The sequence below is a fragment of the Humulus lupulus genome, chromosome 7 (genome assembly GCF_963169125.1).
Source record: "Humulus lupulus chromosome 7, drHumLupu1.1, whole genome shotgun sequence".
Classification (NCBI taxonomy): Eukaryota; Viridiplantae; Streptophyta; class Magnoliopsida; order Rosales; family Cannabaceae; genus Humulus; species Humulus lupulus.
This window is the reverse complement of record NC_084799.1, coordinates 15,554,602-15,569,753: the sequence shown is the minus strand read 5'-3', so window position 1 is coordinate 15,569,753 and position 15,152 is coordinate 15,554,602. Positions and strand designations below refer to the sequence as shown.

The 15,152-nt window shown below is 32.3% G+C and overlaps 1 protein-coding gene, 1 long non-coding RNA gene and 2 other non-coding genes across 7 annotated transcripts; 3 read left to right on the top strand and 1 right to left on the bottom strand.

The window, feature by feature from the left end:
- Positions 1 to 7,804: 7,804 nt before the first annotated feature.
- On the top strand, positions 7,805 to 7,964 carry LOC133792935 (U1 spliceosomal RNA). Its single transcript, XR_009874398.1, has one exon. It is a non-coding gene; the product is annotated as a U1 spliceosomal RNA (small nuclear RNA).
- Positions 7,820 to 9,530, top strand: LOC133789478 (uncharacterized). Its single transcript, XR_009873568.1, has 3 exons — positions 7,820 to 7,975; positions 8,612 to 8,928; positions 9,262 to 9,530. It is a non-coding gene; the product is annotated as an uncharacterized LOC133789478 (long non-coding RNA).
- Positions 8,729 to 8,888, top strand: LOC133792934 (U1 spliceosomal RNA). Its single transcript, XR_009874397.1, has one exon. It is a non-coding gene; the product is annotated as a U1 spliceosomal RNA (small nuclear RNA).
- A 687-nt stretch (positions 9,531 to 10,217) lies between the features above and the next one.
- LOC133790792 (cysteine synthase) lies at positions 10,218 to 14,403 on the bottom strand. 4 transcript variants are annotated; one of them, XM_062228557.1, is made up of 11 exons: positions 14,241 to 14,403; positions 13,611 to 13,665; positions 13,379 to 13,488; positions 12,978 to 13,035; positions 12,638 to 12,901; positions 12,421 to 12,558; positions 12,259 to 12,310; positions 11,907 to 11,986; positions 11,123 to 11,182; positions 10,950 to 11,030; positions 10,218 to 10,579 (listed from the first exon to the last, which is right to left on the bottom strand). In XM_062228557.1, the coding sequence occupies exons 2-11, from the start codon at positions 13,650 to 13,652 to the stop codon at positions 10,487 to 10,489; spliced, it is 978 nt and encodes a 325-aa protein (XP_062084541.1). In that variant the 5' UTR covers positions 13,653 to 13,665; positions 14,241 to 14,403; the 3' UTR covers positions 10,218 to 10,486. The 4 variants fall into 4 exon arrangements, with proteins under 4 accessions (XP_062084541.1, XP_062084544.1, XP_062084543.1 ...); XM_062228560.1 differs by having other exon boundaries at positions 13,611 to 13,667; positions 14,277 to 14,377; XM_062228559.1 differs by having other exon boundaries at positions 14,187 to 14,344.
- Between the last annotated feature and the right edge of the window lie 749 nt (positions 14,404 to 15,152).

Here is a 15,152-nt window from a genome sequence, read left to right as displayed (position 1 = left end):
GGTTAGGTTATATTTTCAACCCGCCCAATGAAACAATTGGGCGGTTTAAATTTTGGTCGGTTTATTCGGGTTGCGTTTTTTGGCGGTTTTTTCGGGTTGGTTTGGGCGGATTATTCGGGTTGGGCGGGTTGTAAAAATTTCTGCACAACCCTAGTTTAGGCAGGAACGCAAGACCCAGAAATTGTTCATTTTGCCTTAGTATGACTGACAGTTTTCTGTATTTTTGGGAGTCTGTAAACCTACTTTTAAACTCTGTTTCTTTTGGGATCCCGTGTATATAATTGCTTAATTATATGAAATGAAACTTTTGAGACCAAAGCCTTTTTAACCCTAGCTCATACATGTTTAGTGACACGTTTTTAAGTTAATGACTTGATTAGCAAGTCTCGCACTTTTATAAGTACACAGTGTAGCGGTCTTGGCTATCCAGGGCGTTATATTATTCCTCTAGTAAATGTCATGTTTTAAATCCCAAAAATTAATTTTACCAACTCAAATGATCAATAGAAGCTTTCAAAGTTGTTTTCTCATTCTCACATCTCACAAAAATTAAAAGCTTTAAACTTTAGGATTTTTCTCAATTGAATGTGTGTATTTTTTCAATGTTTGGTTGTGCAAGAAATTGCTCTAAAAAATTACTTCCTAATAGTAAAAATAGCAAAAACTACCTCACCAAGATTTTGTTGTCATGAATTTTGCAAAAAGTTAACTCAAAATTTCAAAATGGTAATTAAAATAAATTTCAATGCATGAATATGCATACTACCCCCAACTTTAAATGAGACATTTTCATCAATGTCTAATGTTAAGTTCAGTGTGCGAGAAAAAGGGAATATGATAACCAACAACAAAACCCCAAAAAGTAAAATTCGTAACATAAAATAAAGACACACATTAAAATAAAACACACTAAAAAGAAAGATAAAACCTGATCAGTTTGTGGTAGACAAAAGCATCGCTCTCAGGTAAGTCTACCAACTGCATATTTGCGTACTATCCTGTATCGAAAATGAATTTTCTTTTATCCTACGTCTTAAAAATAGAAGCGTTAGTAACATTTCCAGGATAAATAAAATGGTTGGGGTCAAAATCACTGAGGAAATTAGGTGAATGTTTCATTGCAAATATGTTTATGATTTCCTCAACGATTAAGTCTATCACATCAGTATGATAGCTTCCATTGTTCTTTGGAGTGGTTGGAAGAATTTCAGTATGGGAAAGAGTTTCACTCCAAATGGTAATAGCATCATCCTCATCGGGTTTAGAACTGAGAGTAGGGGATGGTGTTATGGCCTCAGGTTGGGACGAGAATTGACTTGAATTATGTGAAATAATAGCGTTGGTCAATTCTAAAAGTTGAGTACTAGTTTCCCTAAAATCTTCCACAAATTGTTTATTGAATTCTCTTTGCTCCTCTATAAATGTGTGTAAAATGTCATCTAAAGAAGTCGTATTAGTGCAGACATTATATGGAGGTGAATGTGGGAAGATAGGAAAATTTTGCTCAAAATTCATGGGAGGCAGTGCATGGTAGTTGTACTCAGGCTTCCAACTAAAATCTACGGGGTTGGTCCAACTAGAATTATGATTCCTATGGTCGACTCTTTCAAAGTCACAATAACGTTCATCATAATCTATCTCGGGAACCTCGTAATTTTCTCTTTCAAACTTAGTTTCTAAAATCTCAAGTTCTCGGTATTCTCTTACACTAAGTTTGTATGCACCTCGAAAACGGCTAGTACCCTCAGTAGCACTAGAATTATGGTTGTTTCTAACTGAAGGATAATACATTAGAAAATACAGCTCGAAACGTTTCTTCTCTTCATCATTCATTTTTTTTTCTTTTTGTTTAATTTTTGATTTTTTTTTTGTTTTACTTGTTTCCAGGTCGATTTGAGGTTTTTAGAACGGTCCCACTTTAAACCCACACTTTATCTAGAACTCCCCGAGATTACTAGATAATTGTGGAAGGGTCACAATTCATAAAAACGGTCCTCTTACAACCAACACTTACTAGAACTCCCCGAGGTTACTAAGTAAGTATGGATGGAACTGTACTCAAATTGGCCTTTAAGCAAAAATTGCTTATGTTGACAAAACAAACTTTGTTTTTATTATTTTTGTTTTTTGTATTTTATGATTTTAAAAAAAAAATATTTAAAACCTAAAGGTAAAAAAAAAAACTAATAACAAAAAAAAAAAGAAAAATAAATATACAAATCCAAAATTTGTTTAACGCCCAAACGTGACTTCCACTTAGCGGTAGTCGTAGTATAGATGGGCGGTCGATTCCACAAGGAGGTAAAGAAACAAGTTAATCAATAAATAAATGTTAGAGATAAATAATGTGAGGAAAATAGAAAGAGTGATATTTTTTTTGTTTGTTTTTTATATTTAAATATTAGAAATAAATATAGAATAAAGTGTGATGTAACAATAGGTAACAAGTAGGAAGGATCAAGAATCACCAATATGCATATTTATTTATTTGGATCTTTGATTCACAAAAATTACACAAATGGATAGTTCACATCCCAACTATTCATTTGGAAGATTTAACATTGAAGAACAAATATATTTAACAAAAATGTATTCAAGTGATTATTATTCTTTACCATGAAAAGATGAGATAAATCTTATGAGAAATCTAAAAATGACATTATACCATTGGCAATAATGCAATAAAAGATTGGACATAAAACCTAACACAAATATTACTTTTACAATTTATAAACTACATAGAAAGAGCATGACTAATTCTATATAGATTTTAGCAAAAGTAAATATATATGGATGAGATGGAGAAAATGATAATGATATCATCTATATTATTTTCACTAATTTGATAATACATAGAAAGTGCTTGACAAAATCTATATACTATTAGTAAACATATATATAGATAACAAGATGAAGACATAGAGATGAAAGAAAATAAATCACTAAAATATATAAACTTTAAGCACATGGTGAATCAAAAATACCAAACAAAGTCATAGTGCATATAGGATCATCCTAACCTTCCCAAGAAGGTTAGCCTATTATGCTAGACATTCTCATAAAATTCTAGAGAGAAAATATGAGAGATGAGACTAAAATTTGGTAGAGTTTTGTTACCTAAAAATTACATACCAAATGTGAATAAAGTGTCCTTATTTATAGATGGGGAAAATGACTAAAAAGAAATTAAACAACAAAATGAGGTTTACAAAATAAATATGAAATATTAATAATAAAATATGATTTTAAAAAATCAAATCTTATTATTAATATTACCCTAGCTATTTTTGTGTATAGTCAAAATGCTCTTTTTCTAAAATACCACAAAAACATGATCTATAAAGCTCAAAATAGCAATTTACAAAGCCCAATACCCACAAAACATGCCTGGTGACACAAGAGGGTTTTGACCTATTTTCAACCAATGAGAGAGTGCCACGTAGGCAGCCTGGGCTGAAGAAGAGAAGTCTGGGTTGCTTGGGCGTGTTGGGCCTTCGGGTGTGAGAAGTTGACTGGGCCGTGGGAGAGCTGATGGGAGTTGGCTGCTTGATGGGCTTTTGGAGTATTGGGCCAGCTGGGATGATGGGAGGAACTTGTTGGAGATGCATGTGGCTGGTCACGTTGGAGGCTTGGGTGCATGGCTGAAGGAGAAGGGGACTGGGACTCGTGGCGCAAGGGAGAAGAGGGATCTTGCTGCTGGGCTTGGGCCAAAAAAATGGGCTTCCTTCTTGGGCTTTGATCTTCAAAAATACCATTTTCTCTTCTCTTTTTTTTAGATTTAATTTTTTTCTTTTTTCTTTGTTTCCAAGTGCCAAAATACACTTTAATTCCTACAAAATAATAATAAATTAAATCATGATCAAATATTTTCATCAATAAAATATATCATATTAATTAAATGAAAATAGTAATCAAAACTTAATTTATTTTGACATTTAAGATCAATACAAGTGCACTTTTCATCTCTAATCAATGGAACTGTACTCAAATTGGCCTTTAAGCAAAAATTGCTTATGTTGACAAAACAAGCTTTGTTTTTATTATTTTTGTTTTTTGTATTTTATGATTTTAAAAAAAAAATATTTAAAACCTAAAGGTAAAAAAAAAATAATAACAAAAAAAAAAAAAACAAATCTAACAATAGAAAAACAAAAATTATTTAAACAAAAGAAATAAGATGCTCACTAAACCTAAAAAAAATAAATTTTAGGAAAAGAAAAATATTAATAAATTCTAAGAAAGTGACATTTTTTTTCAAAGATGAGGAAAGACTAACTAAGTAACCAAATTTTTTTAAAAAAATAATCCAACAAACACATAGAAAAAAATAGCACAAAAGTAGGATAGAGAAGAAAAAATGTAACAAATCATAAACACAAATAATTAAAATAAAATAAATAAATGAAGACTAAACTAGCAAAAGATAAACATCCAATTTATTATTTTTTTTAAGTTTTTTTTTTACTAAAAAAAAAGAAAAATAAATAAAATAAGCTACAAGAAAAAAAAACTAAATAAACACACAACAATCCTTTTTTTATTTTATTATTTTGTACAAAAATAATAAATAAAAAGAGAGATAAAGAGAACTAGCAAAATTAACAACAAAATAAACTAAGAAAAAGAAAGAATAATAAATAAGATAAATCTAAAAAAAAATCCTAGAGAAACTAAAAATGAAAAACTAACTAAAAATGTACAAAAAATAATGATAGTGATTTTTTTTAAGCTTTTTGAGTAAATAAGATAATTCTAAAAAAAAAAAATCCTAGAGAAATATACAAAAAAAGAAAAGAATAGAATTACTTACCTCTTTTACAAAATTTATTGAAAAACTTTTTTTTTCACTATTACCTCCCCGGCAACGGCTCCAAAATTTGTTTAACGCCCAAACGTGACTTCCACTTAGCGGTTGTCGTAGGGCGGTCGATTCCACAATGAGGCAAAGAAATAAAGTTAATCAATAAATAAATGTTAGAGATAAATAATATGAAGAAAATAGAACAAGTGATATTTTTTATTTTTTTTGGAGATTTAAAGATTAGAAAAGATAGAATAAAGTGTGATATAACAATAGGTAACAAGTAGGAAGGATCAAGAGTCACCAATATGCATACTTATTTATTTGGATCTTTGATTCACAAAAGTTACACAAATGAGAAGTTCACATCCCAACTATTCATTTGGAATATTTAACATTGATGCACAAATATATTTTACAAAAATGTATTCAAGTGATTATTATTTTTTACCATGGAAAGATGAGATAAATCTTATGAGAAATCTAAAAATGACATTATACCATTGACAATAATGCAATAAAATATTGGACATAAGACCTAACACAAATATTACTTTTACTATTTATAAAATACATAGAAAGAGCATAACTAATTCTATATAGATTTTAACAAAAGTACATATGTGTGAGTGAGATGGAGAAAATGATAAAGATATTATCTATATTATTTTCACTAATTTGATAATACATAGAAAGTGCATGACAAAATCTATATAATATTAGTAAACATAAATATAGATAATAAGAAGAAGAAGTAGAGATGAAAGAAATTAAATCATTAAAATATATAAACTTTAAGCATATGGTGAATAAAAAATACCAAACAAAGTCATAGTGCATATATGATTATCCTAACTTTCCTAAGAAGGTTATCCTATTATGCTAGACATTCTCATGAAATTCTAGAGAGAAAATATGAGAAATGAGACTAAAATTTGGTAGAGTTTTGCTACAAAAAATTACATACAAAATGTGAAGAAAGAGTCCCTATTTATAGAGGGAGAAAATGACTAAAAAGAAATTAAACAACAATTTGGGGTTTACAAAATAAATATGAAATATTAATAATAAAATATGATTTTGAAAAATCAAATCTTATTATAAATATTAACCTAGTTATTTTGGTGTATGGTCAAAATACCATTTTTCTAAAGCACTAAAAAAGATGAGCTTTAAAGCTTAAAATGACAATTTTGCAAGACCCAATACCCACAAAATATGGGTTGAAGGTGGCTGGTGACAGATGTGGGTTTTGACCCATTCCCAGCCAATGGGAAACTGCCACGTAGGCGGCTGGCTGGGCTTGGAGAAGCTTCAGATGGGCCTGCGGATTGGGGTATTGATGCATTGGGCTAGCTGAAGAAAAGTGTTGGGCTGCTGAAAGGTGCATGGCCGAAGGAGGCTTAGGCGTGAGAGGATTGGGCCTTTCGTTTGGGGTTTGGGCGTGAGAGGCTGCTGGAGAGTGGGAGACTGGTTGAAGGGCAGCTTGCTGGGGTGCTGAGGAAGGCTGCTAGGGACAGATGGCGTGCTGGAGCACGGACAGGTGGCGCGCAGGGAGGCTGGCAGGCAGCTCGGCTCGGCGGCGCGCTCAGCTTCGGTGGGCTTGGGGAAGGACGGGCCTGGGCTTCTCCTTCCAATTGGGCCACTTACTTTCAAGAAAAATGCCACTTTCTATTCTCTTTTTTCAGATTTAATTGTTTTCTTTTCTCTTCATTTCAAAGTTTCAAAATACAACTTTAATTCCTACAAAATAACAATAAATTAAATCATAATTAAATATTTTCATTTATAAAATAAATCATATTAATTCCATGAAAATATTAATTAAAACTTAATTGATTTTGACTATTAAAATCAATAAATGTGTATTTTCCACCCCTAATCAGAGCCTCCATCAAATTTGGAGAAAAGCCTCCGCCAACCATCAGCGAAGAGCATGTAGTTCCAGCTAATCGTTGGGTGGTGGTGATGATGACGACGATGTTGATGATGAGGATGATGATGAGGTGAGATGATGATGATGATATTAGTTTGGTCTTCGACTAATCGTTTGGTTTTAGCTAATAATTTGGGTTTTAAGTTTCAAAATTTTATTTTATTTAATCAGTTTTTAAGTGTATATTTATTTATTCTTAGATTTTTTTTAATGTGAAATTAGACTTTAATTCTAAATCTTATTTTTAATTGAGTAAATTCATATATAAAATATTTTTTAAATAAATAATTAGTTATTTAACACATGTCCCAATATAATATGGACACGTGTGCAAGGAAAATCCTTGTTGGCACTTAACAACTAAAATGATTCATCTGCAAAGAAAATGTAATAGTCAAGGTATTGTCGTCAAAATTTTTTATTGGGGTTTTTGGTATGTCAACTCAAAAAGAATAGGGTGTTTCGCCGCAAATATAGTAACCATAATTTTAAACAATAACAGAAGAAAAAAAAACGTATTAGAAAGTAAATATGATGACAATTTATCTGAAACTATGAGTAATAATATGTGCACTCAAAATATACACCCAAACATTACACATAGTGATGTGTCAGTTTAGTCTAGTCAATCACATTTATTAAAATTGAGATCTACTATTTTAAAAAACAGTGACACGTTACTGTGTGTAATGTTTGAGTGCACGTATCATTACTCTATAAATTATACAGTGTTGCATTGTATTTATAGTTCAATTGGAGGACCTATTTAACTCTCTTTTTTTGTTGAAAAGTTTTATTGACTCGCAACAGAACAGCCACAAAGGGAGCAGCTTTCCTATAGAAAATAAGTCATATATCATAAAACAAAGAGACCGCTTATTTAACTCCAAATTCAAGATTTAGATACTTTGGTGGAGAGTTGGAGTTGCACTTGGAAAATAATGCGGCAACAGTGGTTGACATATGCAATTGGAAGGCTGTAAAACACAAAAGTCCCACATCAGAAGAGTATGAAAGATGAAAGATAATTGAGACATATAAAAAGGAAGGAGGAGCTTCATGAAAACATACTTACCTGGACGGGGTCAATGGGCGATCCGTAAGGCTCATGGCCTAGGTTGGTGGCTTCCATTGCACTTAGGAAGGGTGCCAGCCTAAGGTCTCCTCAAGCAGGAGAGCCTACGTCATAATTTGTTGCCGAGGGGGCCTGCGTACGCGCGGCCCCTGCAATTTTAGTTGTAAGCTTTCTAAATGATTTCTCACATGTTAACTGGTATTTCGTGTTCTTTAAGATGTATTGAAATGTATTCGCTTGTTCTGCATCGTTTCATGGGCTGCAATTTTGATTTTGTGCTAGGAGTTTAATTTTGTTGCTCACAATGTGGGCAAATGGGCTGTGTACTGTGCTTGATACTGATTCAATCCCATAAGCTGTATGTTGTGTGATGACCCATGAATGGTCTGACTGAAATTTTACAGATACCAACGTTTCTATATATATAAAAAATGTATTCGCTTAGTATGAAAAGAAAAACTGTTCTTATTGGAGATGTAAAGACTGCTTTAGAGGACAAAAGATAAAACTAGGTGAAAGTAATATAAAAGAGACAATGATTAGCAAAAAATACTAGAAAGTTTAATACTAGTGAAACATATAAATGTATATTTTTTGGCATATTAAAGCTTATTTACATTGGTTTCTGCTCCATTTTATATGCCCACGTGGATGTCATTTTAGGCCTATAGGGTATAGTTCTAGCCAAATGTTGACAGAGACTAGAGTAGTTAATTTGATTTTTTTTTTTGTTCTCGATTAGTGACTGTTTACAACTTAAAGGAGGAGCCTTGTGTAATATTTGTTTATTCCCTTTTAGGCTTTTAGGTTGAATTGGATCTCACACACCACGCTGATTACTTACGTCCCACATTGAATGGGAATAAAACTTAAACATAAGTTGGGAGTATAAGTAAAGGAAAGAGCAATGAGCAATTCACTTACCTGGACGGGGTCAATGAGCGATCAAGATGGTTCATGGCCTAGGTTGGTGACCTCTATTGCACTTAGGAGGGGTGCCAGCTTATGGTCTCCTCAAGTAGGAGAGCCAACGTCATAATTTGTGGTAGTGGGGGCCTGCGTTCGCGCGGCCCCTGTCCAATATAGTCTCTAATCTTGTATATTCTACCAATTAAGGTAACGTTTTTCAACGCTGTATTCTCATTTCATCAGCCATTGGTTGAACTTGCATATAAATTACATATAATCTAATTCACACTCAAAACCTAATTCAACTTTGGATCATATTTAACTTAAATGTGGAACTTTTTACATAAATTTAGTCTTTCAAAGTCACTTGCCAGTTACATATAACATTAGTCATTACTCTTTAAGTACAGTGCACTCGTACACATTCAAAACCATGGGGATTTTTCACGGACTAATTAAAGAGAAATTTTTATTTTTCTTGTGATTGCTTAGTGAGATCGGCAAAGTTCATTGTTAGATAATACTTGTTTGTTACTGCAGCTGACAATGGATTTATTCGTGCCTACAACTTTGAAACAATGAAAAAGGTTATAGAATTTGAAGCACACAAATACTTCATTAGATATGTAACTGTTCGTCCATCCGTCCAAATCTCTCATATCCATATACATTCTATAAGCATAGATTGGGTAAAGGGTTGGATATGCACTCAAATCTTTGAGGGACATTCCCATTATGTGATCCGTGGCTTTCAATCCAAAAGACTAATTGTCTAGCTTAATGGAAATATTATGAAAACGTAGTTTTTACTTTTTTTTGTTATTAACTTAATTTGAAGTTTAAATTTGAAATCATTTAATTAATCAGATATTTATTTATGTGGACCGAACTGATTTTCTATTTTTAAATTTATAAAATTATGTTCTATCTGACAAATATACTTGATAAATAAGAGTTATGTACAAGCTTTCACACTGCTTATCTACTTTTTCAAACTCCCATTGGGATATTATTTTACACCACTTATCTACTTGTAATGTTTTATTTTGACACATGAAACATTGGCTTAATGGCTCTGATGAATCTTAGCAAATAAATAAATCTTTTGACTTCACTTGCTAAGGTTTTGCAACTATAGCATACCTTTTAAAAAAAATCGTTAGGTAATGAAATTTACACATTCGTAAAGTTTATGAAAACAGGTATGGGAATATGATCAGAAACAAAAATGAACATTTAACAATCGATTCTACTAAATTATTTAACATAATTATTGTCTGACATGTCTGTTTTTGAAATTTTTGTCGTTTTTAAATTTGTCTTTTTTGCGAAAACGTTGTCGCTCATTGAAATTATTCTCTTTATAAAAATTCTAGACGTTTTTAAAAAACTAGTTATCGTTTTCAGCTCATTCTCGTTTGCAATTGTTTTTGTGGACTTGTTGTCGTTTTCAGATTACTGTCGTTTTGTGAACTTACTTTAGATCACAATTACTCTTTTCCAAGGAGAAACAACCATTCTTTAATATTTCATAGCAACGAGTAAGATTGTCCACATGTACACAGCTGTTACCTCTAACAGCTGATACCAACCAAACTTTACAACATCAAACAAGAACTCATTAGATTGTTTATTGCGTATTTATTAAAAATTATCTAAAGTAAAAATAGCCAAACTCAAAAGCCAACGCAACTTCCCAACCATGTTATTTGCCTCATGCGCATGAATATTCATGGTTCCTTTTGAATAGATAGGAAACACTTCTTCAGGGCTCGAAAACCATACTCTCTGCCTCCCTCTTGACAGAGTCAAACAGCACAGTGGATAGATAACGCTCCCCAAAGCTGGGAAACACAGCCTGTTCATATATGTTAAGAAGAAATGTTAAGAGCTTATAACAGGGGATTAAATGTGGCAGGTACAGAAACCAGGAGTCCAAGCTTATAGTCAAAATATACATAAACTGCACACTACAGGAGATGTAATACAATGCTGACACCTGGTTACATAGTTTGACTGGTGATGCAATTGTCTGCTCCATATTCGAAAGGGTTTACAAATATCCAAGGAAATTGTCAGGAAAATCATAGAGAAGTAAAACTCAAATTCTTTTCTGTCATGGTTACTCAATAAAATTTGTTGGGCTTACTTGGCGATTTCACATGAAGTTTCAAGTTTTTAACATGAATTGTCTATGATATAGAAAATGTAAGGCAATATCAACTTACAACAATGAGCTTTCCAGCATTTTCCGGCCTTTGTGCTATCTTAACTGCAGCAGCAGCAGCAGCACCAGATGATATCCCTACCTGCAAGACAAGACAAGTAGAACAAAGAGCTAAATTAAAATACATACATATTATATATATAGTCATGTTCTCCAACAGATCACTAAACTTACCAACAAGCCTTCTTTAAGTGCAAGAAGCTTAGCAGTTTCTATAGCTTCATCACTTGATACCTGGAGTATAAAGAAAAAATTAGCTTCAGTCAAAGAGAAGCATAGAAGAGACAACAAATCCCAGGAAAAGAATTGATAACCAAGGAAGACTGTGCATATGAAACAAAAAATCCATCAAAAGTATAGCCAAAATGATACAAGAAAGGAATAACAAAGGCTTAAAAATGACCTAAGATCTAAAACAAAAAAGCCAAAGCTTGGTGTTCACTGGGGAACTTTGCAGAAGGTAGTTACTCAAGGTAAGCATGCAAACTCTAGCAAAATCAAATTCAACGTGGCAATCCCATGCTCAGCACAAAATCACATTGAGGGCACTTAAGATACTTGTATTATAAACCGTGACAGTATTAAAATTGATGGTTTACAATCAATGACAACCTTTTCACATTTTTTGCATAATGTATAATTCATTAATTCAAACTATTTGAATATGATAATGCATGATTTCAATATAATTTATTCCTAACTGAAGCAATCATTTTAATTAGAAAACTACATTCAAACCATCCCGAAAGGGCCCAGGTCATAATAGAACGCGGTATAACATGTGAAAATTTAGGATAATGCATATCTTTTTGTTCAACTGTGTATTGGATGGTTTACCATCACAAACTAATTTTGTCAGATTTTTGCCAAAGCATTATGTATCATATTCAAGCTTAACCGAATACAACATCCAATGGTTTTAAAATAACTTATTCCAAATAGAATCTCTGAGACATACTTGAACAACTTCATCAATTAGATTGACCTCCAGAACTCCAGGGATGAATCCAGCGCCAATTCCTTGGATCTTATGTGGACCTTTGACATACATGCATTCATTTTATCAATTAGGCAAAAGCTAATATAAGAAAGAAATGATCATAGAAATAATCAGGGATGGATATCAAATGAATCAAGTAAGGATTAGGAAGTTGTTTGCCACACTTCCTTGAAGAGGAAATACAAGCTATTTTTGACAACATATCCCACTCACAAAAAAAGGAACAAATCCATTTGATTGCTCAATCTGTAAGGATTATGACAAACAAAGAAGAGTTTTGTAAATTAAGTTAACTGGAATCATTACTCACCAGGCTTTCCTCCAGACAAAATAGCACTTTCAACAGGTTCTACACCAATTAGCTAAACATAAGTAAGAAGCTTATCAGTGACATGATACTAAAGAATACCAGAAAAGCAAGAAAAATTTCAAATTTGAACAACTGGTATTTCCTAAATGCAAACAAGCCAACCTTAACGTCAGGGTTTTGCTCTTTAAGATACTTTCCAGCCCCTGATATTGTACCTCCAGTCCCAATCCCTGAAACAAAAGCATCAACTTTCCCACCAGAGGCTTTCCAAATCTCTGGTCCAGTAGTCTCGTAATGAATCTAAACAGACAAGAAAAAATCTGAGTAAAGCTATGCAGTCAGCTTGTCATGTATGAATTAACATTAACAATAAGTTAACCTTAGGGTTGGCAGGGTTTTCAAATTGCTGAAGCATATATGCATTCGGTGTCTTGTTTACTATCTCTTCTGCCTTTGAAAGGGCTCCTTTCATGCCCCTGGCTGGATCTGTGAGAACTAGCTCAGCTCCAAAAGCACGGAGAATAGTTCTTCTTTCAAGACTCATGGAAGCAGGCATTGTAATTATTAATTTATAGCCCTTCGCAGCTGCCATAAATGCCAATCCGATGCCGGTATTGCCACTTGTTGGCTCAACAAGAACACTCTGCACCACATAAACGAAATCTCTTGTCATGTCGAAAATTATACGACACAATTATAATGACAAAGTAGATACTAACCACACCCGGAGTAATGAGACCCTTCTCCTCTGCATCTTTAATCATACTATAACCAATCCTACAATGGAGATAGAATGTGCATTAAGTATTAATTTAATTGACACCTAAGGCTATATTCAATGTCACAGATTCCATTGTTAGTTCAATGTGTGGCCTGGTAGGCCCTTTCATTTCTTAGTAACCTTTAAGTTAAATTCTAGATTTCTAAAACCTAACTTCTGAAAACATTACTGAGTGAAGCAAGAATACTAAATAAGAATTTCAACATTTCACATCTTCAAATCAAAATCCAACTTGCTCAGAAAATAAAATCATCCCAAACAAAATTATGATACAAGGATCATAAAGCACGCTACCAAAATACAACATCCAGGATAACCAACTAAAACTCAATATAGTACCTGTCCTTGACGCTAGAACAGGGTTCCATCATCTCCAACTTCGCAGCAACTCGACCAACACAACCGGCGGTAACATGGTTGAGGTAAACCAATGGTGTATTGCCGATCAACTGAATAATTTAAGAAAAGAAAAACAAAATAGTTGCCATTGTGAGCTAGACAATTATCAAACTATCATACTTAAACATCAACGGGAAGCAAAGTTAGTGATGAAATTTGGGTAGGGTCTTACTTCGGTGACATCTTTTGCAATATTGGACTTCTCCTCCACCATTTTTATCCGATCACTGTGAAACCAACCAATAATCCAAAAGAATCAGCATAGAAAATCATATTAAAAAAATCATGTAAAAAAGTCAACGGGAATAAAAGTAACAGAACAAAAATGTCCCCCCTCCCCCTCCAAAAGAGGAAATATGGTCCTGTTTTCGAACTCCCTAAAATTTAATTACTGTATAACAGAGATAATTGAGTAATGGGTCTCTCATCTTACACAAGAAGAACAACAAATAAACCCATTACAACCAAAATCTCTCTAACCCTTTCCTCTTTAAACTCAGCTACCAAACAAGTGAAAGAACTTCAAAACAACAACCCAATACACAATATCACCTACTGAAAAGTAAAGAATTCATAAACAGATCCTCCAACTATACTTAAATACCTCAGAAACCGATATATCCCCGACTTATTATTGTTTCAAATGAAAAAACGAAAGAGATTCAAGTGGAAAACGTAGTCTCCGTGTAAATCAAATCTTAAAAACAAAACTAAAAATTCATAATTGAATGAAATAAATGTCAGAAACCTTATCAGAAAATCCGAAAATGCAAAGAAACTTGTCAAGAAATGAAGATTATACCAAGTGATAATCGAACTTCGACCAAGCAATACTTATCTTAGCTCAGAACAGAACCAAACCCAGATTTAGACAATTTTAAGAGCTAGCGTTGCGTCTGATCCTATGACTTTTCGGTTTGTCTTTTTTATATAATTTTCCATACTTCATTTTCTCCGCTTTTTTTTTCTTTTCTTTTTTCTATTTCGTTTTTTTCTTAAAAAAATAAAAAAGTATATATTGTAAAATGTACTTTGCTATCTTTGTGGGCCAAATACGATTTTGGCTATTTTAGGAAAATAATAATTATAACCATACTGTATTTTTTTATACCAAACGTATGATCTAGCATTAATTTTTTTTTATTTAGATTGTGATTTAACATTAATAGGAAAATTTAGGGCTCTACAAAATATTTTGCAAACCGCCAAATTTGAATAAATCATCCAAACTAAAAAATCTACAAAAAAAAAAAATGCAACCTAAATAACTCGATAAAAATTCAAATCGTTCAATTATTATATTGTGTGGTTTGTGAATTCTATCAACTCGCCCAATATAACCGGAATAAGCCAATTAAGAATTTTTTTTTCATTTATACATACATATATTATTGCATATATTATATGTAATATTAAATATTGTTTTTAAATTTTTAATAATAAATTTAGAATAATGTTTTAAAGTTCCAATTTAAAATAATATGTCTAAGTTTGGAATGTGTATACTATATTTTTAGTTTGATGAATCTAATTATTTGAACATTTAAAAAAAAAACTTAAGATTGGTTTGGGTAGGTTAACCAGACCAAACTGCCTAAGACATTAGACGGGTTAAACTTTTTTTCTATTAACTAAACGGGTTAGAGTTAGAATTTTGCAACCCAATTTTTACATTCGGTTGATTAAAATATGTTATAACTTGACAAAACCGACC